The 24,701-nt window shown below is 39.9% G+C and overlaps 1 protein-coding gene across 2 annotated transcripts in view; it reads right to left on the reverse strand.

The window, feature by feature from the left end:
• LRP5 (LDL receptor related protein 5) overlaps positions 1-24,701 on the reverse strand; it is a 198,347-nt gene that overhangs the window by 97,517 nt on the left and 76,129 nt on the right. For both annotated transcript variants that reach the window (XM_026657626.2, XM_026657627.2), the window contains exon 6: positions 24,399-24,570. In XM_026657626.2, the coding sequence (XP_026513411.1) occupies positions 24,399-24,570 (172 nt within the window). The remainder of the gene's footprint in view (positions 1-24,398; positions 24,571-24,701) is intronic.

The following is a 24,701-nucleotide window of genomic DNA, read 5'->3' on the forward strand; positions in this document are numbered from 1 at the left end:
GGGATTTGAATCCCAAAAAGCCGGACATGTCCGGGAAAATCCGGACGTATGGTAACCCTACACAATACCATTACCCACAATGGAATTTGGCCAGAACACTAGCCTTGGCACCTCTACTCTTAAAAAATCTCCTGGTACTTTTCTTAACAGACAACAAAATGGTCAGAACCTTGGGTTTCATGTCTCATCTAAAAGCAGAACATCACACTCTAGTGCAATCCTGGGGCAGTAGTTTGGGGCTGACTCACAGGAAAGTTTACCAGCTAATGAAGTCACCAACACCACTTCTTATTCCTTGGAAGTCTGTGTAAGTACCACTTATTTTAAATTTTCATATAGTGCCAATCAGTGTAGTAGCTACATGTGTCAACAATACTGCTACAGTCAAATTTAATCTTTTCATAAGTTCAAAGGTTCACTAGAACATTCAATATAATCTTAATAAAAGATAGCAACACGGTATGACTGGAGAGAGGGTGCAGAAGCGTTACCATTTTAATCACAAGTTCTGTCTTGGAGCCATCTTACAAATTGTATCCCTTAATCTACAGATTTTCCACCTTTTTTTAAAATGAAAATACTTCAATCAAAACTGAGGATACAGTATTCTATAAGCAGCACTATTATTAAAAATAATTTCAGAGACATTCAATCAGGCATTTTATTTATTTTGTTAAGTTACAAAGAATTTTATAAGTAACATCAACTCAAGCCAAGAAACCAAAGGAAATTCAGACAAACAAACAATTGGCAAAACATGAGTGATTTTTTAAATTATTTTTTTAAACCATCCAGAAGAGGTTCACAAGGGTAAAATATCCTGTGAAAGAAGGTCAGCTTGGATCAAGAAGCTAAAAAAATCAGAGTTTAAAAAAAATGTAACAGACGGAGTAGAGCTGTGAATAATCACAGGCAAATTTTACAACTATGAATGGATGGGGGGTGACGTTTACAAAATGAGCCTAAATAATGGACAAAGTAACCAGAGACAAGGCAATGGAAATGACAGAAAAGAATCCAATGTCTTCATACAATGGTTCACAACAGGCTCCCAAGGGAAAATCAGAAAGGGAAAAGGCAGCAGAAATACGTACAGTAGCTGACAATGCAAACGGACAGCAGGGGGCCACCTTAGGTGAAGGAAGTCATGCAATAAAAGATGACAAGCAAAACATATGGAGCATCACACTGAAATCAGCATGCATACAAAATGTAAAAGATTTTCATCATCAAAATATCCAACAGGCTAGGATCAAGGGAGGGAAACTACCAATTTAAATGCAACTTCCTAAAAAGCGTGTGTCAGAGAGAGAGAGAGAGAGAGAGCGACCAGAAAATGAAAAATCCAATTAGTGAAATGATGATCATGATTACTGGTCTAATGAGAAATTAAAAATTACAGCCTCCTCTTTTCTTGGTATCAGAGGGGTAGCCGTGTTAGTCTGAATCTGTAAAAAGCAACAGAGGGTCCTGTGGCACCTTTAAGACTAACAGAAGTATTGGGAGCATAAGCTTTCGTGGGTAAGAACCTCACTTAAAGGTGCCACAGGACCCTCTGTTGCTCTTTTCTTAGCTTACTTGGAAATCCTTTCGTCTGCTTTCCTTGTGCTGATGGAGAGAGCATTTTTCAAAAGCACAGGGTCTTTCAAACTTTGATTTTGTTGTTGTTCAATTAAAGGGATAACCAAACAAATTCATATTATTTTCATGTTTTAATTCCTGTCTGATAGGCCTCTCTCTCTCTCACTTTTATGTTAGCCCTAATTAAAAGAAAATATATATTTCCAACAGGGACTGTAAAGTTTTTGACCAGATAATGTTGAATTGTAAACTTTCATAATCATAAAAAAGATTAAGAGTAGGAGAACTCAGAAATAATGAACTCACACGAGGGGAATATATAGAACTCTTCTGTCAATATGCTGACTACGGAGAAAGAAGATACACAGAAAAACCTGTCCCTGGAACTCACTGGAGGGCATACAAACTAGGAAACAAAAGGTCTGAGTATAAAATGAAAAGGCAACTTTCAAAATAATATTTCACAAAACACCAGTGTTAGATACTGAAAACACAGTAACTTTGGCACAAGAGTCTTGAACATTGCCAGCTCTCAAACCAATCAGTTATTCCCCCCCACACACTATACTTGGTGTCAAGACTAACAGCACTTCCAAAAGGAGAGAGAGAAAAAATCTGACATTGAATTTGCATAACTACACAACACAGGGGATTTCTAAGCATTTATAACAGCCAAATCAGCCAAAAAATCGTCTGAAGACTGCAACAGTAAGCTATTGGGGTTCTTATGTCGGCAACATCAGAAGTCGGTTGGGAGAACCAAATCTTTTATAATAAAAATCAATCACAATTCCCATTCTGTTTCACAAACCTTAAAAACCTGAGTGCCACTAATTTAGCCTTCTTACTGAAGAATGAATACAAGATAAAAAGGAGCCGACAACTGGAATAAAGCCAAAAGAAAGCTTTCAGGAACAAAATGCAGGGAACAATGTTTGTTCTGCATTCAGAATTTTACATGAAACTCTGCAGACGAGACAGGCATATCTGGCTACATGGCCAAGAATATACATTTATTATGGAGAATACTGCCTTTAAAAGGAGAAATAAATTAGAGATTAACGCCTTTTATTCAAGCTGCAAGGAGAAGAATTCCTGAAGCAATTCAATTCACCACAAGGAACAAGGTTTCTTTCAAAAGTCACCCTTAACTGGGAAGGGCGCTTCTTTACAGGGAGCCTGAGCGGAGAAATACACAGCTCATAGCTTTCTATTTATAGTCATTCAGGCAGTGAATAGTCTCATTCCAAATGCCACAAGGCATACTCACAACCTTTTATCCCAGGGACCTGATTTGTGTTTCATTTCAAAAAGTCCAGGACTATGGGAGGGGTAGGGGGGAGGGAGACAGCAATGCAACAGGCAACAGAAACATTCCCCCCAAAAAACCTTTTTCTGTTAATTTATTAAGCTAGAGTGCTTTACAAACTTTCTTATGGAAAAAAAAGGGGTGCAGCTTTAGAACTGCGTGCATTTTTGCACATTAACACTGAATACCAGTGCCCTACAATTTAAGCCAATCTGTGAGAAGGAGGGAGGGGGTGTGAGCATTTCAATTAGTTGGCTTTGAAGGACCCTTCTGAATGCGAAAGAAAGACAGAAAACACTTGTCAAATGCAAGTTCAAGTGAAAGCCACTTCTGCCAATAAAGTGTGCAGATGGCTGTGGGGGTTCCACTAAACCCTAACTAGGCCCCTATTATGTCTTTATTGCTAGCAAAAAAAGGCAAGGGTCACCTCCAGTTTAGAATAAGTTAGCTTCCTTTCCCACAGGATGACTCTGGTCAATCAAACCAGTAAAGGAAGTCTTCCCTTTGAGTGACAGCTATTCCATCAGTGCAGCAAAGAAACTTTAGAAGGGCTAGAGAGACACACAAAACTTTGACTTCATCTACACTAGAGAATTTTTTTTAAAATTTCCCACAGTTGCTAACACTGGTTCTGCCACACTGGTGTGAGCAATCTTAGGAGCCCTAATATAGGCAGACACCGGCGCCCAGCAGTATTTTTAGCACTGTGTTGATTAGACTTGCTCCCAATGGGGTCAGAGGACATGACACTGAAAGCTGTGTTGACCTGCTTCAGCTTCAAAGATTTCCCTAATGTCGACAAGGCTTTTGGCACTAAGGTTCTTAAGTAACTCTGAACTAAAATGCATGTTACAGGACACCTTTATCCACTTATAATGTGCGTTGTACAGGAACATAGGAATTGCCACACTTGATCAGACTAGTGTCTCTAACAATCAGCTGCTCCCATGGGACGTTGCAAGAAACCCCAAAGTAGGCAGATGTGGGATAAACTGCCCCTAAAAAAGTGTCTTATCCTACTCCCTAATCATTACAGATTGGCTTAAACCCTGATGCATGAAGTTCTCTCCCCTCCACAAATTTTTCAAGCATTTTCTGTAACTCTGAATGTCCTTACCCATATAAATGTCTAGTCCCTCTTGGAGTCTTGCTATGTGTTACATATATACTATCTATATTGTGCATCTCTCTATTCCCAGTAAAAAAACCCTTCAGTAGCGTTAAAGCTAAGAATTCGTATCAGTAACTTGAAGGTAATATTCGGCCCCTGCAGTTATGCCGGGGGGGGAAGGGGAGAGAGGAGGGAACATCCTGCGACAATCTTAGACATGTCTAACAAAGTGTCAGCTCTGTGATCATAAACACTAGAATGCCTTACATTTATAAAAACAATGGCTTTGTTATTGTAACAAAAACAATGGCCTTTGTTCAGGAGCACACTGTAAGATTTTTTAAAATCCTGATTAAACAACATACGTAGGGCCCTACCAAATTCACGGTCCATTTTGGTCAATTTCACGGTCATGGGATTTTAAAAATAATAAATTTCATGATTTCAGCTATTTAAATCTGAAATTTTATAGTGTTGTAATTGTAGGAGTCCTGACCCAAAAAAGAGTTGTGGGGGGGGTTGCAAGGTTATTATGGGGGGAGGGGGTTGTGGTACTACTACCCTTACTTCTGTGCTGCTGCTGGTGGCAGTGCTACCTTCAGAGATGGGCAGTTGGAGAGCGGCGGCTGCTGGCCAGGAGCCCAGCTCTGAAGGCAGAGCCGCCACCAGCAGCAGCACAGAAGTAAGGATGGTATGATATGGTATTGCCACCCTTACTTCTGCGTTGCGCCCTCAGTCAGCAGCCGCCAGTCTCCGGCCGCCCAGATCTGAATGCAGCGCAGAAGTAAGGGTGGCAATACTGCAACCCCCCTAAAATAATCTTGTGACCCTCCTAAAACTCACTTTTGGGTCAGGACTCTCAATTTGAGAAATGCAGGTCTCCCCCATGAAATCTGTATAATATGGGGTAAAAGCACACAAAAGACCAGATTTCACTGCATTTTTCATGGCTGTGAATTTGGTAGGGCCCTAAACATACCGAAAGTCATCATGCCACATTCTCCATTGAACCTATGTGTCACTTGCTAGCCATCTACATATACAAACCTCCTACATATTTTAGATCATGAAATTACAGCACTTGTATGACAAAAGCAAAGTAAGAGTGATGAAAAAGCCTCACTTACAATGTCATACATACAAGTACAGTGTCTGTTCCTTATTTAAGAAATCTGCTTCCTAGCTTCTTAAATCCCTTATGAAAAAAATGCAAATCAAATGGTGGAAGGATGTCAGTGATGTATATGGCCAGTGAACCAGTACAATAGCTTTTTCAAACTTAAGATACCCACAGCCAGACTATGTACTACATAAAGCCCCTAGAACACAGTCCCTGATCCAAAAACTTCTTTGAATGTAGTGGCCTAACCCTGCAAACTCTTAAGTATACTTCCAAGTATCAGGGCTTCTTTTAAAGTTCAGTCCTAAAACTGAATTTCCCGGGTTTCTATTATCTGTGAAATTTTGTTGTGTTGCTCTTTTCAGTAAGTACTACATTATTGTATTTGGGTTTTTTTTACACTCAAATTACTGATAGCTACTCTTACCTTAACCAAAGTTACTGTGATGGGATTTTTCCTACTGCTAGTAAGGGATTCCAGAAGTTTGCATTTGCTATTAACTAAATCCTATATTTGTATAATATCTACACTTTTCACCCCAAACTATCCCCGAACTATCTCAAGCACTATACAAACGGAAATTGTTTTATACCACCCTGAATGGGGTTGGGTGGGAAACTGTTTTCTTGTCCCATGAAAAATTTTTGAAATTTCATATGTTCTTCCTGTTGCCCACTGGGACAAAACTGAGACTTTTTGAAACTTTTCACAAAAAGCAAAGAAAAAGAGAGACTCCCCTCAGAACAGCAATTCAGAGCAGGGCCTTGAACCTGGGTTGTCCTTCTCCAATGCGAGTGCCCTAACCACTGGGTTTTCAGGAGCAAGTCTGTCTCTCTATTCTAGGCTGAAAAACCTTCTTAATAAAGTTTTATAAAAAAATGATATGTTTCTGCGAGTTTCAGTTCTGTCGAAAAACCACGTGGTGCATTGTTTTGGTGTAAGAGTGGGAGAGGGAATTAGCAACAAATAATGGGAAAAAATTAAGGAAAAGAAAATTTAGGAAAATATCTAATTGTGAGGCCTCTACAAAAACGTGGAGTAATGTCCCAAGGGAAATGGCTGAAGCCCCCTCTCTTGAGTCATTAAAAATGAGACTGGACACAGCATTCATGAATACAATTCAGTCCTACTCTGGCAAATTAGTGAGTACAGACAACCCAATTGGCCTTTTCCAGCTTTTATTTCTAGGATGCTGCAAAATGGCAGTGTGAAATCTCATTTCTACAAAGATACAGCTGAAACGGCACAAACTCCAAATCTCTGCTCTGAGCCAACACATGAAGCTCATGGCACCGGGTTCTCTATAGCAGTGATTCTCAACCAGGGGTACACGTACCCCTGGGGTACGCAGATGTCTTCCAGGAGGTACATCAACTCATCAAAGGTAGTTGCCTAATTTTACAAGAAGTTACATAAAAAGCACTAGTCAAATCAGTACAAACTAAAATTTCATACGATTACTTGTTTATACTTCTCTATATTCTATACAATGAAATGCAAGTACAATATTTATATTCCAGTCAATTTACTTTATAATTATAGGGTAAAATGAGAAAGTCAGCAATTTTTCAGTAATAGTGTGTTGTGACACTTTTGTATTTTTATGTCTGATTTTGTAAGCAAGTTTTTGAGTGCGGTGAAACTTGGGGTATGCCAGACAAATCAAACTCCTGAAAGGGGTACAGTAGTCTGAAAAGATTGAGAGCCACTGATGTATAATTCTACCTTGAAAATCTCTATCTTAGGTATAACGCTAACGTAGCATTTTCCAAAGTGTGGGACTAGCCAGGAAGGGGGCAGAACAATGGCAGAGCAAGTTTCCCCCATCTTGCCCTACTAAAATGGTGGGAGTTAAAGGAGTAACCTGAGGATGGGTTTTTGTTTTACTGCAGGGAGGTTCAGCTTCAATAAATGTGGGACACACTACAGATGGAAGGTACATGCACATAGAAAGAACTTGCCCCCAACCTCTTATAAGAGAAATAAATTCCTTGCAGCTCCCTTCCCTCCTGTTGTAAATGTGATTCATGGAGCAATGCTAGCAGCAACTCCTTATCTTTCCTGTGGGTCAGAAGTTAACCGTATGGCAGCATTCTGTATTATTCTTGGAAGGGAGAGGGGAAGGTAAGGAAACAGAAGCCAAAAGGGCAAGAGACTTAAAAAAACAAATTAAAAAAGTCCTGACAGCTACTTTGCAAATGATATGGTAAAGAAACACATTAATTAGATTAAGATATTATGAAGTTTAAGCACTAGAAAGTTATTCAATTCAAGTCAAGTTAACTATATTATCTTCTAATCTCATGCAAACCTAAAAAGCTCAAGATTACAAGTCATCTAGAGCAGGCCTGCACAACTCGTAAAGTGGGGAGGGCCATATTACTCCAAAGAAAACAGCTGAGGGCAGAACCCCCCCCGCCCAAGGCCACCGAAACACCACCTCCCAGCCGCCCCGAAACACACACACACACACACCCGGTTCATTGAGGGGCAAATCCCAAAGAGCCTATACAGACCCCGGGGGCCAGCCGTGCCCAAGGGCTGCTCCCCAGACCAGGTTCCCCCCTCCACGCCCCCTGAACTCCCCTGGAGGGTGCACAGCCCCCCCGCGAGCCCTCCCCTCCCCACCTCACCCCACCCCACCCCGGCGGCCCCCGCCCCGAGTCCACTCACTGGCTTTGCCGGGCTTGGGCCGCTGCAGTAGCTTGGCAGGGAGGAGCTGCCTTCCGGAGGCACCAGAGAGCCAGAGCGTCCCGCTTGTGGCGGCGAGCCCCAGTCATGGAGGAGCCGGCGCGGTGCAGGGGGGCAGCAGCCCTGCAAAGGCGGCAGCGCGGCTAGCAGGGAGCAGCCATGCCCCCTGCCCTCCTGCCCAGGCTGCAGCCCGGTGCCCCCCCCCCCCCCCCCCGGAGGACTCGTGCAAGCTGCAGCAGATGCATGCGGGCACCGGCCCCATATGCGCCCCCCCGGCTACCCCCTCGCCACATTTGGGCTCTGTGGCTCCCGGGAGTGTGAGCCACCACTGCCGCTGCCCCTCCCGGAACAGGCTCAGGGCCCCGCGCCCCGGCCCGCGGGCCTTATCTAGAGAATGCTTTTTCCTAACCATTGAAAATACTACAGACCCGTACCTGACACTTTTTTCAGGTAAGAATATACATGGGCTTCCCATATGGGACAAGGAAATGGGGAACACACACTGAAGATGAAGGAATTCCAACATAATTTCTACACTTAGCAGGCAAAGAAGTGTGGCTATAACCAAAGTAAATATAAAATTACACTTTTTGAATACATAAAGCAGCTCTCAATAAGGTAGCAAAGTAGAAGTCTCTCTAAAGGAGTGGAAAAAGGCGACCTGATGTGAGATGAAAATGGGAGGTGAGGGGGGGAATGATTACAAAAATTGATTTTTTTTTTATTTTTTTATATATATATATATATATTTAGAAAATTTAAATTAAATATAAACTTTTTAAAAATAAACCTATTTGAAATTGACAAAATAGGTTAAGGCCTAAACTTACTATAATCTATTAAAATAATTTACATTAAATATAAAAATTATATTAAGCAGTAAATGTTAGCTGCTGAAGTTTTGAAGAAAGTTAAATCACTCAACTAGTGGAAGTCACTGACTAAAGCTGGAATCAGAGTTTGTTGAAGTACTATATCAGTTTTTGACAGCGGTAGCCTCTTTTGCAGGTCCACAGAATATTTTCTTCATTTCAATTAATTCATCTAGTTCAGTTCAATTACTAGATCATTCAAAAGGTAAGAAATCCATTGGGAGTTGAAAAAGCAGGAACGCTTGTTTTCCTCTTTCAGTCTATGAATAAAAACTTGGTGTGAGAGGATGAGATCTACTAGTTCTAAAATCTTGAATGACATGGTGACCAGAAATAATCACGTCAATTCAGTTACTACAGATAATAAACAAGTAAAATCTTTATCTAGTAAATATAAAATGCATCATTAACCACTTTCTAACATAAAAATGTAAAAATTCAGAATCTGAATAAATATGAATTAAACTATATAATTGCTTTAATAAATGTGTATAGATATAGTGTATCCCCTTGGTTAGTCTAAAGAAGCATCAAGTTTAGTGCAAAGGCTATTTTTAGTTGCAAATCAACATATTTTAATGGTTACCAACCATTGAGAACCAACCTATCTGGAGGAAAATAACTAAAAAGTACAAATGCTAAACAAGATTAAAAGCAATTATTTAAATCCAGGTTTCCTGCTTGCTGATTTAAACCATTATTAAAGTCAGTGATTTAAACCACTGATTTAAGTCAATTCACCCTGTGTCAGAAAGCCTAAAATAATTCTTGATTGAGGAGGGAGAGGCTCAAGAGTGCAACACTCAAATAATTCAACTTTGAAGTTTAATACATCCTCAGGATTTCCTCCTGATAAATATAGTAAAGCTACATATGAAGGAGTAATTCCAGAGGATTCCACAAAGGTCAAATTTAGAAACTGTCAGATGCTCAGGTTTTGATTCAGATTTTTTTTAAATTAAAAAAACCACTATATATTACACACCATGGAAAATTGACAAGAGTTAAAGGTTTTTATGATTTAGACAGTAACACTAACGAAGTGTAAATTGTCTTCGAGGAAGACAACAACAGACTAGTGTAGATTATATTGTGGGAAGGTCCAAATAAATCTATATACCAGCAGTTCCCGAATTTTATTGGTTAATGTACCACCTTATTAAAAAATTGTTGTAGAGTAGAGTGAACAGATGGAATATCACATACTATCAGTGGTACACTTATCACAGTTAGAGAATCATGAATCTCTCATCTAGACAGTTCTTTCTCACTAAGCTCCAAATGGCCTATGTATGACAGTCTCCTTACTACATAGTTCATGGAAGGGAATTGCAACCCCTGTTTCTTTTGACCAGGTGAAGCCCATTACCTCACCGCTCACTGAGCCTCCTGTGAGGTCAGAATTCATGTTCTTTCTATTTAAGGCACGATCTCCCAACAGACTCCACATCCAATTACAGTTTTCTTAAAATGGAATAAAGTTAATTTGGCACAGGGTTAAAATATATATATATTATATATAAAGAGAGGAAATCCCCAATTAAGAGAAAGCAGAATATAAACACAGCCAATCAAATAATTAGAAAAAGCAGAGCTAGGCTCTATGCTTGATTACTTAATACTCTAAAACAGGTTGGCAACTGGCGGCACGCGAGCCGATTTTTAGTGGCACTCTGCTGCCAGCCAGAGTCCCAGCCGTCAGCCCTGCTCAGCCCGCTGCTTGCCTGGATGAACAGAACCTCAGGCCGGCAGTGGGCTGAGCAGGGCCAGCGGCCGGGACCCCAGCTGACAAGAGCCAGCGGACGGAAGGGTCCCAGCCACCGGCCCCGCTGAGCCCGCTGCCAGTCTGGGGTTCTGGCCACCGGCCTCCTACCAGCCGGGGTCCTGGCCACCAGCCCCGCTCAGCCGGCAACCTGTCTGGGGTTCTAGCCACTGGCCCCGCTCAGCCCGCTGCCAGCCTGGGATACCTGCCGCCGGCCCCGCTCACCTCACTGCACTATTATTTACTTTACATACAACAATAGTTTAGTTATAGAATACAGACTTATAGAGAGATACCTTCTAAAAATGTTAAAATGTATTACTGGCACGCGAAACCTTAAATTACAGTGAATAAATGAAGACTTGGCACCCCACTTCTGAAAGGTTGCCGACCCCTGCTCTAAAAGAAGATGAAAACCTTAGGTATTAGAATGTTTTGTCTCTGTAAATTGCAGCAACAGCCTATCTATCTTTCAGTGTTCCAGAAACATGCTAGTCTCTCTCAAACAAGAAGGTCCTGTTACCAGGGTTGGTCTTTTTGTTTTACAAGGAAACCAAACATGCCCTCCCTATTCCCTTTGCATCAAAGGTATCCCAAGTTATCCCATGTCATTTTTCAAAACTAGCAAGGGTCTGATTTATCCATCCTAACCTTCAACAGATATTATTCATTATTTAAGCCCCCAAGGCCAAGATGTAGCTCCTCCCTGCCCCAAAACACTTACATTCCAGCAATTCACACTTTGACTGACCCTTCCAGTCCTAATTTGTCATTAATCTTAATGAAGCCAAGAAGAGTTCTAATGATCCTTCAATAACATTTTAAGATAGTGATTAGTTTCCCCCAAATGTCTCCTAATATTCCTTCTGCAATGCACATCTGGGCATGTTCACTAAGCAAACCTTTGGGAGCATGGCCCCAAAACTACCAGTACAGATTACTCCTATGTATGTTTAACACACAGCTCCGTGAACATAGCTGACTGTCATGGTAATATCTTGCATGGCCTTATTTCAAATAAAAAAAAAAAAAAACACTTCTACAAGAAGTTCAATAGCTTGTGGATTCCTTAAGCAAATTATCAAAAGGAACAGCAATAACTGACAGAGAAATAAACTAAATCCAAATATTAACCTAGTACACCGTACTACTCCCGCCCACATAGGCATATTCCAGTGACAGCAATGGGAGCTGTGTGCATGGACTGAGGACAGTATAGATACATGTACCCACAAACTATATATCCTAGTCCCAGACAGCAGTGTCAGAAAACGCCAACCAGCATGAGAGCTGTAACTGTGCACCGTTAAAAATATCATCCCAGTTCGTAATAGCACATCTCCAAAAAGCCTAATATGGGGGCAGGAGGGAAGGAAAAACAACTACTAGAATAAAATACACAGTCCTAATTTTTGTTCAGTAGCCAATTCTGAAATATACTATACAAGATTATGTTTTAAATATTCAGCATCTGCATTTAAAAAATAAAATTTCAAAACCTTTTAACACAGTACTGAGAAATTGTGTTTCATCTTAGGCGAGGAAGTATTAAAACATTGATTTTCAGTTTATTTATAATTTTAATTAGCTGCTATTTTCACAGAACTGATCTTTTTTCCCTAGGGCTAATTTAATTAAAGGTGCACTGGCAAGTTAAAAGTCATTTTAAAAAACATTATAAAATTCCCTCTACATTACTAACATCTCCTTAAATTAATAAAGGTAAATAATTTACTTATCAACATTTATGCTAACTGTTTGCTTTTTACTTAGCATGGACAATGAAAATAGTCCAGTAGGTTTCACATTTCTTCATCAGTTTCTAGACAATTTAACTTTCATGTTCTCTTGGACATGTATGAAATTGCAGTGTTCAGAGTATAAAGACCAACAGAAATCTTTAATCCCAGGGTAACACTTCTGTTTTAGGTTTTGTAAAAAATTAGTTTTACATGACAAATATTTTGGTCTGAATTTTCTCTCTCATTTTAATTAGTATGTTGCTTTAGCTGTTTTAAATAGATTTGCCCCCTTTAACATTAAGAGATCCTTGTCATTCTACATTTTATTTTTATAAATGCATAAAGAATAATTCCAGCGTCATTTGGACTCCCTTACATATTCTTAGTGATCCATTGTTAAAAAAAAAAAGAGGGGGGGGGAAAAAACAAAACTGATAACTTGATATAAGAAACAATTTCATGTACGAACTAAATAAACGTTAATTTTTCATCATGCAAATAGAAAAATAAGTTCCAATTAGGGATATCTGAAGAATGATCAGGTTTTGGTTTGGTTTTTTTGGTTTGTTTTTTTAAAACAGTTTTAAAACATATTAGCCATAAAAATGTTTTCAGATGCTACCCTTCTCTGTAAGCCCATTTCCCATATTCCACAGAATTTACATAAATATTTTAAATGTCATACAAAGTAATTCACTACTTTGAATATAAACTGGAACAAAAATCAAATTCTAGTTATCTCTACTTTCCGCTGTTAACAAGTGTGTCTTGGAAAGTTTTCAGGTGGAGGGCAGGATTGCCGCCTAACTGTAGTAACTTAGTGTCATGCTTCACAGACTTTTTCAACATCATACAAAACCACAGAAAATTCCTACATATGAAGTGTGATTCTTCTGTGAAGATAAATGCAGGGCATTTGTCAATAAAAAAAAGCCGAACAAATATAAAAGCAGAGAGGGAAAAAAAAAAAAAAAAAGATTCTTCATAGCATTTCATCTAAAAATATGGCCTCACTACAAACTTAAATAAGATGCATACATAACAGGCACCTGAGAGTTCAGTAACTGTTAATTATGCAGTTATACCTTAGGCACTTTAAGTGAATGCTTAAGAAATAGTACACAGGAATCCTGGCTAACCACAAAATTGATTTTAAGGAGAACTAGGAAACTCTACACGTGGATGCCACTGGCTCTTTGCTTCTCTCTCGGCTGGAACCCTGTAATCCTTATTAATCTACTGTTTGTTCCTGGAAAGTACGTTTTTCTCTGTAAATAAAATCGAAAGTTTCCTTTGGATTCATTTACACCCTTTACTTGTGGGAGCTGAATCTGTAGGAATGATTTCAGAAGACAGGATTCACAATTTACTATCTAGCTGCCCCCCTTTTTTTTCCCCCCCCCTTTCTTTTTTTCTTTTTGCTTGAGACGCTGCCAAACTAACTAAGCAAAAAATTTTAAAAGCTGGAAACAATGTTACCACAGGGTGCCAAATTTGCAGTGAAAGCCCCATAGGCTGCTGTCACGCAAAGTTTGACAAGTCTTGCCAAATGGTTTATTCAGGATATAAACTGCTTGTGAAGTGACTGGGCCCTTTGTATTACAGCTGAATACTGCAGATGGGAAGATTTCTGCCAGGAAAGAGTAACTGCTGTTTTCACCACATGGAGTTTTATACACACAAATAAGAACATATTCTCTTGGTTTACAACAGTTTGGTATCTTCTGTATAGCTTGGCTTTTTTTTTAGTTGTTTTGTTTAACATAACACCCAAAAAGCAATAGCAAACCTGTTGGTAAAAATTTTAAAATGTGTGTGTGTGTGGGGGGGGAACCAACCAAAAAAAAACAAACACAGTACATTACGAATCTAAAGCCTAACAAAACAGGACAGATGTTTCTACATGTCAAATTTCCAAGCTGCATGAAGATTAGTCACTGTTTAAGAACTTTGGGTATCATAAGGCCTTCCTAGGGAGCATACGATAAGCCCTTGCAAAACTAAGATACTGTACATCAGCAAAGTATACTGAAGGCAGAAATACCCATGTTCACTTTTCTTCTTAAAACTAAAAAGCATCTGCATATGTAACAAATTTAAAGCTTCACTTATCTCTTATCTACAGTACTTTTATAAATGGCTACAGACAGAGCTGTGCATGTTTTCAACACAGGACATGACGCTGCAAACAACTCTTACTCCCCGGCATAGTACTTAGAACTGAGCTCTTCTATGGACTTCAACAGCTTTATTCACAGTAGTGATCACTACACTGTATAATAAGTGTTTGCAGGATCATGCCCACAGTTGGAACAGCTGATAGTTTAGTTTTAGTCAGGTTTTGTTTCTACACAGCAAGACTAGTGTATCTGGGTACATGTGTACATGGATGTATGGAAGAAGAGAAATATTTGAGACATTCACTGTTCCTAAAGCTTAAAAAAGCAGCTGAAAAGAGGAAAGGTATTCTGAAAAATATACCACTGCTTTAGAAGTCTGGGACACTGGTGTCCAAATAGGTGACTACTGGGTGATGGACTGCAAACATCTAACAAAATCTAATTAGCCTCAAAGGAGGAGTGGCAAAGGGAAGTCATGGCTTAGCAGCCTACTACTCAGATTTAAAGTACCAGGTGTGATGTTCTGTACCTTGGGGAACACCTAGCACTCTCACGTTCATCCTTATAATATGATTGTATGGTATCCAATGCAAAGTTTGTCATGTTGGGTGTCTTCGGAAGGCTCATGATGCACTGAGCATTGTTGTTATGGTAACGTTATAGGTTGTAATTTCATGAATATAGTCAGGGCCGGCTTTAGGAAGTGCGAGGCCCGATTTGAACAGTTTTGACGGGGCCCCGGCAGGGATAACTAAGAAAAAAACCATGTAAAAAAACACATGGGGCTTGTACTCACCGGGCGGTGCTCCTAGTCTTCGGCGGTGGGTCCTTCACTCGCTCCGGATCTTCGGCGGCACTGAAGGACCTGCCGCCGAAGTGCCGCTGAAGACCCGGAGCACCGCCGGGTGAGTAAAAATTAAAAAGGAGCCTCTAGCCAGGGAAGGGATTCTCAGCCCCTTGCCCCCCCCCCCCCCGGTGGCCCTGCCACTGAGCGCGGGGCCCTCTTAGGCGCGGGGCTCGATTTGGGGGAATTGGTGGAATTGGCCTAAAGCCGGCTCTGAATATAGTTATAAAGCTGAAAAGCAAGCCCAGGCAAAAACTCTCTAAGAACAGAGGGGCAGTTCACACCTCATCAGGGCATGTATGGGACAAACCCAGCCCAGCCTCACAGGAACAAAGGACACTGGCCTAGGCAAAAACAAAGGATCTGTTGGACTCTCGAGTGAGTCACCCCTCTTCCTTTGGTCAGTTTGGGACTGCGATGAGGTAATGCTCACCTGACTCTGAAAGGGCGGTGGGGGGCAAAGCCAAGAGAGAAGAAAGGACATGAGAGACGTTTGTCATGCTCTTCCTCTCTCTTCCACCTCCATCTACAGACATCACCACCAAGCAACTGAAGCGCTGATCAAAGGGAAGAGCCTTGCTGAAGGGCAACCAGCCAGCCTGTGGTGAGAAGCATCTAAATGTGTAAGGACATTGAAAGTGTTAAGATCAGCTTAGAGTAAGTTTTGCTTTTATTTCAGTTAACCAAATCTGACTTGTTATGCTTGACTTATAATCACTTAAAAATCTATCTTTGTAATTAATAAATCTGTTTGTTTATTCTATCTGAAGTAGTGCGTTTGGTTTGAAGCATGTCAGAGACTCCCCTTGGGATAACAATCCTGGCACATATCAATTTCTTTGTTAAATTGACAAACTCATATAAGCTTGCAGCGTCCAGCGGGCATAACTGGACATTGCAAGACGGAAGTTCCTGGGGTTGTGTCTGGGACCGGAGATATTGGCTAGTGTCATTCAGTTGCACAATCCAAGGAGCAGTTTATATGCCAGAGGCTGTGCATTGGTCAACCATGTAAGTTACCCATTCTAGGCAAAAAACACATGCACAAGAGAATGAATTCATGTTAAAAAAAAAAGAGGAACGACATTACTGGTAAATTATTAAAATACAATTGAGAATCCTGCTATCTATATCCTATAGTCTGACTTCACATACATAGAGTAGATAATAGAGGATCCCACAAGGTAAAAACTGTCATATGTAAGATATGGGAGATAACTGTTCCACTCAACTCAGCACTGGTGAGGCCTCAGTTGGTGTAGTGTGTCCAATTCTGGGCAACACCCTTTAGGAGAGATGTGCATAAACTGGAGAGAGTCCAGAGGAGAGCAACAAACATGATAAAAGGTTTAGAAAACCTGACCTGTGAGGAAAGGTTACAAAACACTGGGCATGTTTAGTCTTGAGAAAAGAAGACTAAGAGGAGGTGGATAACAGTCTTCAAGTAGGTTAAGGGCTGTTATAAAGAGGACAGTGATCAATTGTTCTCCATGTTCACTGAAGGTAGGTCAAGTAGTAATGGGCTTAATCTGCAGCAAGGGAGATTTAGGTTAGATATTAGGAAAAACTTTTTAACTATAAGGATAGTTAAGCTCTGGAATAGGCTTCCAAGAGAGGTTGTGGGATCCGCATCATTGGAGGTTTTAAAGAACAAGTTGGATAAACACCAGTAAGGGATGGTCTAGATATACTTGGTCCTGTCTAAGCAGAACGGGCTGTACTTCCTAACACCTCAAGATCCCTACCAACCCAACATTTCTATGATTCTACGATAAATTTGGGGTATGGCAGGAATGTCTTACATAAAGGAAAGGTTTCAAAGAACTAAAGGCTGTAAAAAGAAAACAAATAACGACTTATGATACAAATACCTAGAGCTAAACAAATAATTCAGAACGAATACTTTATCAGACAAATGTAACTTCTCTCCGGTTTACAAAATATTCCTCTAATTTATTAATTATTTGACCTTTTTTTGGGGGGGGGGGGAAATGTAAATAGTAATTATTAGGGCTGTTGATTAATCACAATTAACTTATGCGATTAAATCAAAAAAATTAATCGCAATTAAAAAAATTAATCACAATTAATCGCAGTTTTAATTGTACTGTTAAATAACAGAAATCCAAAATATTTAATAAATTTCAATTGGTAGTTTTTCTACATTTTCAAATATACTGATTTCAGTTACAACACAGAATACAAAGTGTACAGTGCTCAATTTATATTATTTTTATTACAAATATTTGCACTGTAAAAATGAAGAAATCATATTTTTCAATTCACCTAATAGAAGTACCGTAGTGCAATCTCTTTATTGTGAAAGCGCAATTTACAAATTTAGATTTTTTTTAATTACATAACTGCACTCAAAAACAAAAGAATGTAAAACTTTAGCGCCTACAAGTCCACTTAGTCCTACTTCTTGTGCAGCCAACCGCTAAGAGAAACAAGTCTGTTTACATTTATGAGAGATAATGCTGCCCATTTCTTATTTACAATGTCACCTGAAAATGAGAATAGGCATTCACATGGGACTTTTGTAGCTGGCACTGCAAGGTATCTATGTGCCAGATATGCTAAGCGTTTGTACACCCCTTCACGCTTCGGCCACCATTCCAGAGGACATGCTTCCATGCTGATGATGCTCATTAAAAAAATAATGTGTTAATTAAATTTGTGACTGAACTCCTTGCGGAAGAATTGTACGTCTCCTGCTCTGTTTTATACCCACATTCTGCCATACATTTCATGTTATAGCAGTCTGGGATGATGACCCAGGATGTTGTTCGTTTTAAGAACACTTTCATTGCAGATTTGACAAAATGCAAAGAAGGTACCAATGTGAGATTTCTAAAGATAGCTACAGCACTCAACCCAAGATTTAAGAATCTGAAGTGCCTTCCAAAATCTGAGAGGGATGGGATGTGGAACATGCTTTCAGAAGTCTTAAAAGAGCAACACTCCAATGTGGAAACTACAGAACCCGAACCATCAAAAAAGAAAATCAACCTTCTGCTGGTGACATCTGACTCAGATGATGAAAATGAACATGCGTTGGTCTGCACTGCTTTGAATCATTATCGAGCAGAACCCATCATCAGCATGGACGCATGTCCTCTGGAATGGTGGTTGAAGCATGAAGGGACATATGAATCATTACTGCATCTGGCATGTAAATATCTTGCAATGCCAGCTACAAGGGTGCCATGAGAACACCTGGTCTCACTTTCAGGTGAGATTGTGAACAAGAAGCGGGCAGCATTATCTCCTGCAAAGTAAACAGCCTTGTTTGTCTGAGCGATTGGCTGAACAAGAAATAGGACTGAGTGGACTCATAGGCTCTAAAGTTTTACATTGTTTTATTTTTGAATGCAGTTTCTTTTTGTACATAACTCTACATTTGTAAGTTCAACTTTCATGATAAAGAGATTGCACTACAGTACTTGCATTAAGTGAATTGAAAAATACAATTTCTTTTATTTGTACAGTGCAAATATTTATAATAAAAATAAATATAAAGTGAGCAGTGTACACTTTGTATTCTGTGTTGTAATTGAAATCAATATATTTGAAAATGTATATGTACATTTATGTAAATATATTTGGAAAACATCCAAAAATATTTACATAAATGGTATTCTATTACTTTTAACAGCACGATTTATTCTATTATTTTTAACAGCACGTGTTTAACAGCACGATTAATCGTGTGATTAATTTTTTTAATCACTTGACAGCCCTGGTAATTATGAATTGAATAGGCTTTCCACGACAGGTTGATATCCGAGCTGTTTGGTTAAATGTGATTAACAAGTCACATCGCATTGTTTCTGTTCCAAGCGGATTTGAAGCAGCAAGCATTTCTGGTGCAAATGCTCCAAAATGCAAATTTTAAATTAGTTTCCTGCCAGCACTCATGGCCATGACTTTGAAAGTCACCTTCCACAAACATGCATGCACACCACTCTACAGCTCACATGTTCATAGAACGTAGAATGCCAAATGAGAAAGGGCTGTGAGCGTGGCCAGTACAAAAATCATTTTAAAATCTGAGTGAACATTCATGGAACTTTTTCCCACCCAGATCTACAGTCACTTGAACTAGTTCCATAAAGACCTGGGGAGGAATCTGTTCATGGTATGTAGCAAAGGTGAACTATAGGTGCAAAGACAGAGAATGGATGAAGAGGAATTTAAATTAGAGATCAGAGAGGGTGGTGGTTTTTTTTTTGCATTCAGAGTTATCATTAACATGTGGAATATGATACCTAACAACACTGAGATGGGGTGCACTCTGTTTACACATTTAGGTCTGGGTTGGAAAGAGATCTAATTATACGTACATCTGCATATTTCATTGCCTTGCAAAAAGCAGCTATCCTTGCATGGGATGATTAGGTGAACCACTTGTGCCCTACATTCAAATTTTACTTCGTTTCCGTCTATAATATTAGTAGAACAAAAAATCAAGGAAAAAAACCCTTATATTTTATACTGGCTTCTCTGTTTTTCTAAAGTATTAACAGTGGGGCAACCAATACACTCCAATGCACTGAAACAGTTGATTTTAAATCCAGCATTTTCATTTTAAGTAGGTTCCACAACTATGTTCCATCCATAAAGGTGGAAACTGGAATGTTAATTTCTTCAGGAGCTGAAAGTTAAGGGGGGGAAGGATTGTTCCACTATAAGAATCCCATTATTTAGCCACTGCTGAGTATTAAAATTCAATTTTAATAGAGCTAGGGGACAACTTTGGTTCCAATTTTTCTGAGCACAATAACCCTAGACATTACACCTACCACAGAGTGCCTCAGACTGTGTACATCCAAGAATGCTGCATGTATTACTTCATTGCATGACCTGAAGGCCTAATGGACACCACAGACCCTGGCAACTATCCAGTTTTTATATTGCTTTTCCTGGGCTTCTGTACAGAAATTTGAGACGGCTACAACAAGCACCCAGTCAATGACTTCTTTCAGAGAGAACTAAGTCAAATTTTAAGAAAGAAAACATTTAAACTGATTTTTGGAAAATGTAGACAATTTTCTCTCCAACAGTGTGGTCTAAGTTCATTTCCTGTGTGACATTCTGCTTTGTAATTCTGTTTATCAGTTAATTAAAATTCATTAGGTTTTCCCCCTCCCCAACCTAAAGATCTTACTTTGAAGCCATTTTGAATTCCCTGGAGAATTCCTTTTTGAGTCAAAGATAATATTAATTAATAATAATAATAATGCCTTTAATTTTCAAACTATTTTCCTAACATTCTTTTGGAAGTAAGCACGTACTTTGTACTGAAGACCCCAAATGATTAGCTGGTGGAACTCACTGGCACAAGATGCCATTGAGGCGAAGAGCATAACAAGACTCAAAAAGGACATTGATATGGCTAGCAAGAATAGCCAGACTTATAAGGATTTTTTAAAAACAAGAATTTTGGAAGGAATATAAATTACCATATTTCAGACCATAAACCAGTCTTTAATTATTGGGGATTTGGAAGAAATTTTCCCTGGGGCAAGTTATTCCATAGTCGCTACTATATGGTTTCTTGTATTTTCTTCGAAAGCAGCTGGCACCAGCCACTGTTGGAGTCAACATACTGGAAAAGATGGATCATGGGAAGCTGGGAATGGGCAATGGGATGGGTCACTTGATGATTACTTGGTCTGTTCATTCCCTCTGGGGCACCTGGCATTGGCCACTGTCGGAAGACAGGATACTGGGCTAGATCAGGAGTCTCAAACACGTGGCCCGCAGGGTTATTTCCTGCGGCCTGCCAAGCTCCCTGCGCCCCCCCCCCCCTCCGGAGTTATTTCCTGCGGCTGCCAAGCTCCCCTCCCCCCGCTCCCCTTCTCCCCAGCACGCCGCATCCCCGCTCCTCTGCCTACCTCCAGGCGCTTCCCACCTCCAAACAGCTGTTTGGCAGTGCTTAGAGCTTTCCAGGAGGGAGGAGGGAGGATTGGGGAGCCACAAGCTCAGTGGAGGTGGTGAAGAAGAGGCAGGGCAGGGGCAGGGATTTGGGGAAGGGGTTGGAAGAGGTGGGGCAGGGGTGGGGCCTCATGGAAGGGGTGGAGTGAGGGTGGGGCGGGAGGGGGGGGCTGGCTTTTGTATCTTTATATGAAAAGGTGTCTGTGATGCGGCCCTTGGGCCAATGTACTAGTCCTCATGTGGCCCTCGTGGTGATTCGAGTTTGAGATCCCTGGGCTAGTGTCATTCGGTTGCACAATCCAAGGAGCAGCTTATATGCCAGAAGCTGTGCATTGGTCAACCATGTAAGTTACCCATTCTTACCCAAAAAACACATGCACAAGAGAATGAATTCATGTTTAAAAAAAAAATCTGATGTATTTATAGAGAGCAATCATATCTCCCCGTAGCCTTCATTTGTTAGGCTAAAAAAGTCAAGCTCCTTAGGTATCCTCTCATAAGGTAGGTTTTCCATTTCTCTAATCATTCTAGTAGCCCTTCTCTGCACCTGTTCCAGTCTGAATTCATCTTTATTAAACATGGGAGACCAGAACTGTACACAGTATTCCAGATGAGGTCTCATCAGTGTATTGTATAATGACAATACCACTTTCTTATCTCTACTGGAAATACTTTGCCTGATGCGCCTTAGAATTACATTAGCTTTTTTCACGGCCACATCACATTGGTGGCTCATAGTCATGTTGTGATCAACCTTTACACAGGTCTTTCTCCTCCTCTGTCACTTCCAACTGACACGTCCCCACGTTATAGCAAAAGCTGTTATTGTTAGTCCCTAAGATCATGACCTTGCACTTAGCACTATTAAATTTCATCCTATATCTATTACTCCAGTTTTCAAGGTTGCCCAAATCTTCTTGTAGGATATTCTGGTCCTCTTCTGTACTGGTAATACCTCCCAACTTTGTGACATCCACAAATTTTATTAGCATAGTCACTTTTTGTGCCAGGGTCATTAATGAAAACGTTAAAAAGATCGGTCCCAAAACTGATCCTTGAGGAACTCCACTAATAACCTCCCTCCAGCTTCACAGTTCATCTTTCAGCATGATCTACTATAGTCTCCCCTTTAACCATTTCCTTACTCACCTTTCAATTCTCATATTAATCTCCCATCTTCTCCAATGGGGAACTGTATCAAATGCCTTACTGAAATCCACATAAATTACATTTACTGTATTTCCTTTGTCTAGAAAATCAGTTATCTTCTCAAAGAGATCAGGATGGTCGGGCACGATCTACCTTTTGTAAATCTATGTTGTATTTTATCACAATTACACTTTACCATTATGTCCTTAACTACACTATCTCTCAAAATTTGTTCTAAAACCTTGCATACACTTGAGGTCAAACTAATTGGCCTGTAGTTTTCTGGATCACTTCCCTCCCCCCTTTCTTAAATAGAGGTAATATATTTGTAGTTCTTCAGTCATAGGGTACTATTCCCAAGCTTACAGATTCATTAACAATCCTTACTACTGGGCTTTCAATTTCATGTGCCAGTTCTTTTAATATTCTTGGATGGAGATGATCTGGGACCCCAATTTGGTCCCGTTAAACTGTTTTGAGTTTTACTTCCACCTTAGATGTGATAATTTGTACTTCTATATTCTTATTCCCATCACCCACCCTGCCACTACCTCCAACCTCCTCATTACCTTTACGAAAAACATAAGTATATTTTTAGGGGTTAGGCCAGACCTAGATTATCTTTAATCTCCACCCCATCGTCAGTTTTTAGCAGTCCCACTTCTTTCCTCATTTTCTTTTTATTTACATGACTAAGGAAGCTTTTACTATTGGTTTTAATTTCCTTTGCAAGGTCCAGCTTTACTTGGCTTTTGGCAGTTTTCACTTGTCCCCTACATTTTCTGACTTCCAAGAGGTAGCTTTCCTTGCTGCTTCATTCCTTGTAAACTTTCTACTTTTTCTTAATACCTGTTTGACAAGCTTGTTCATCCAGTTTGGTTTGCAACCCTTCCCTACAAATTTTCCTCCTTCCTTGGGATGCTGGCTTCAGGCAGTTTTTGCAACATTGACAAAGTAATTCCAGGCATCCTCCACACTGAAATCCTTGAGTTCTTCAACTGCAGAAAATGTGTCTTGTCTATCCTGTCTATCTGCAAGCCAAAGCCAATCAACCATGCCTCCTTAGAATCCTGCTTTTACCAATTCTCAAATGTTAAGCAATGATTCTCTGTCTGAAATGATCACTTGTAGGAGTGCTCAGTGGCCTCCTTCCTGGATGCTTTTCCTTACAACTGAATATATACATTACTACACCTTGTACAGAGGTCTCCAAGCTGGCCAAACATAAGCCTTTTCCCACTGTATTTAACAGAGTGGGCTGAATGTATTGCATTATTTTTTAATAATGTTGCTTCTTGGAAAAATAATCACACAATAGTTTATCAGTTTCACGTGTTTTCACTATTAAGGAGTCTGTCAACAATAAACTGCATAATTATTTATATTTCAGCGAGGAAGATTTTCCCTTGCTTTCAATCCCTCCCCATTTGCTGAACTGCTATGGTCTCTGCATGGACTTCTATGTAGCCAGTCAGAAGAATGGATTTTCAAATATCATGGTACATTAGAAACAATCCCTTCTCTGTCTAACACTTTCAAGTTGGATCAAGTAAAATACACCTGGATACTACAGTCATAGGTGCTGTGAAATATGGCCCATCAAGGCCTTCCATCCACCCTGTGCCACACAAGTGTGGGTTGTAGCCCACGAAAGCTTATGCTCTAATAAATTTGTTAGTCTCTAAGGTGCCACAAGTACTCCTGTTCTTTTTGCAGTTAGGCACTCTGCATCTAGCACTTCAAACGCAACTATTCCAACAACCAATGCCAACTCAAAAATGGTTTTTATACTCAAGCATGCTTCTCTGTTTGCAAGATTCTCAGGCACACCCTCTGACTTTAAAAGCAATGAATTATGCTTATTAACTGTGTGCACTAGTAGTAAATTCCAGTTCCTTTTCCCTTGCTTACATGATGACACAGCACGGTGATGGTGTTTGGTACCGGGGTACTTTGCCAGTTCAGAACACAGTTCTCAAAAACAAATATGCAGTTCCTTTTTTAAGGAAAAAATAAAGTGTCAAGCTCTGTCACAGATATGTTTTCATATCGATGGGACAACGGACCCCCTCCAAAGTCCAAGTCTTAAACTTGCATGGAAAAGTTAGTTCTTACCTTAGTTGTCTGGAAATACACAAGTTATGTTTATTACTTACTTCAATTTTGTCTGTCTTTGCATCTCCCCAGTAGAGTTTGTCTTCTTCAAGATCCAGTGCCAAGCCATTAGGCCAACCTAGAGAACTGTTCACTAGGACCCTCCTCTCTGAGCCATCCAGATAAGCACATTCGATCTTTGGATTTTCACCCCAGTCCGTCCAATACATGTAGCTGTAGGAAAAAAGCTTTAAATGCATATTGCATATGATTACAGTATGCCTCTGCTATTAAGATTGGGGATTTGTTCCAGCTGGTGAGAAAACTCTTCCCTATTAGTCTCAGGAGTAGTAATCAGACTAATT

Source organism: Terrapene carolina, unplaced genomic scaffold (assembly GCF_002925995.2).
Source record: "Terrapene carolina triunguis isolate 2854851 unplaced genomic scaffold, T_m_triunguis-2.0 Scaffold250, whole genome shotgun sequence".
NCBI classification, from domain to species: Eukaryota; Metazoa; Chordata; order Testudines; family Emydidae; genus Terrapene; species Terrapene triunguis.